The 1,011-nt window shown below is 31.5% G+C and overlaps 1 protein-coding gene across 1 annotated transcript; it reads right to left on the bottom strand.

Annotated features, from left to right (window-relative positions):
- Positions 1-104: 104 nt before the first annotated feature.
- On the bottom strand, positions 105-564 carry Tsp_15298 (myosin-XV; the record flags this gene model as incomplete). The annotated part of the gene is made up of 3 exons (XM_003368288.1): positions 105-179; positions 231-340; positions 501-564. Coding segments are annotated over 3 exons (249 nt in total), but the record flags the coding sequence as incomplete, so codon positions are not given.
- Positions 565-1,011: the final 447 nt, after the last annotated feature.

The following is a 1,011-nucleotide window of genomic DNA, read 5'->3' on the forward strand; positions in this document are numbered from 1 at the left end:
CCATTAATTGGCATAATTCAGTCTTGCCTCTTCCTGTGATACCACTGGAAGAAGTGGAAAAATTGAAAATAATAAGCATAAAATTTATCAAATTTTATACGCACGTTGCAATAATCCATTGACTTGTATCAAAAGCGTAGAGTCGTCTTTGCACCATTTCTGCAAAGCCATACACGTGCCTGAATAAATGACACAAGTTGAGTTGCAATCATTTTTCAGCTGTCACTTACGATGGAAGAGAAGTCGTCATCTTTTTCCTATACTGCTCCATTATTTCAGGACCATACACATCCAAATGACGATACGGATTGATGCTGATCAGCATTTCGCCGATATATGTCTAAAGATTTTCTAATATAAATTTTAGATTCTTTTATTATTGGAATTTTAATAAATTCCTCCTTATCCAATAACTGATATAATATACATTAATAATTAATTAATGGATTGATGTTTGCGAAAATGCTATTTCATTTGTTCAAGAAAAGCTTGATGCTTACGTAAGTTTTTCCATATTCAAATCGTGTTTTCAGTGCCCAGAGCACGGCTGGATTGCAAAGATCACTGCAATATGTGATGATATATGTGGATAATATGGTATTTTTACGCAATAAATAAAAAGTGAAAAATTATTACTCTAATTGGACGAGATCTTCAAAGCACATTGCATCGCTTGCCCTCTTTTGCAAATCATTGAAATGAAATTCAGCTATTTCTTCTTTCTAAAAATAATAAAATAAATTTATGCATATTTTTAATAAATAGATACTTTGTTTCGACAAATTAAACAGCTTATAATAATACCTTGTCATTAGACTGCACCCAAGCTGTAGATGAAGCAGAGTCTACTTCTGTAATCTTGCCTGGCAATGCATAGCCTTGTTTCGTGTTGTACGGATACTAAATCGCCCTGTATGTAAAATTTAAATGAATAATATTATATGCATGAAAAGAAGAAGAAGAAGAACAAGAAGAAAGAAAAAAAATCAAAGTGATTTATTATTATTATTA

Source organism: Trichinella spiralis (assembly GCF_000181795.1).
Source record: "Trichinella spiralis strain ISS 195 chromosome Unknown Scfld2748, whole genome shotgun sequence".
Classification (NCBI taxonomy): Eukaryota; Metazoa; Nematoda; class Enoplea; order Trichinellida; family Trichinellidae; genus Trichinella; species Trichinella spiralis.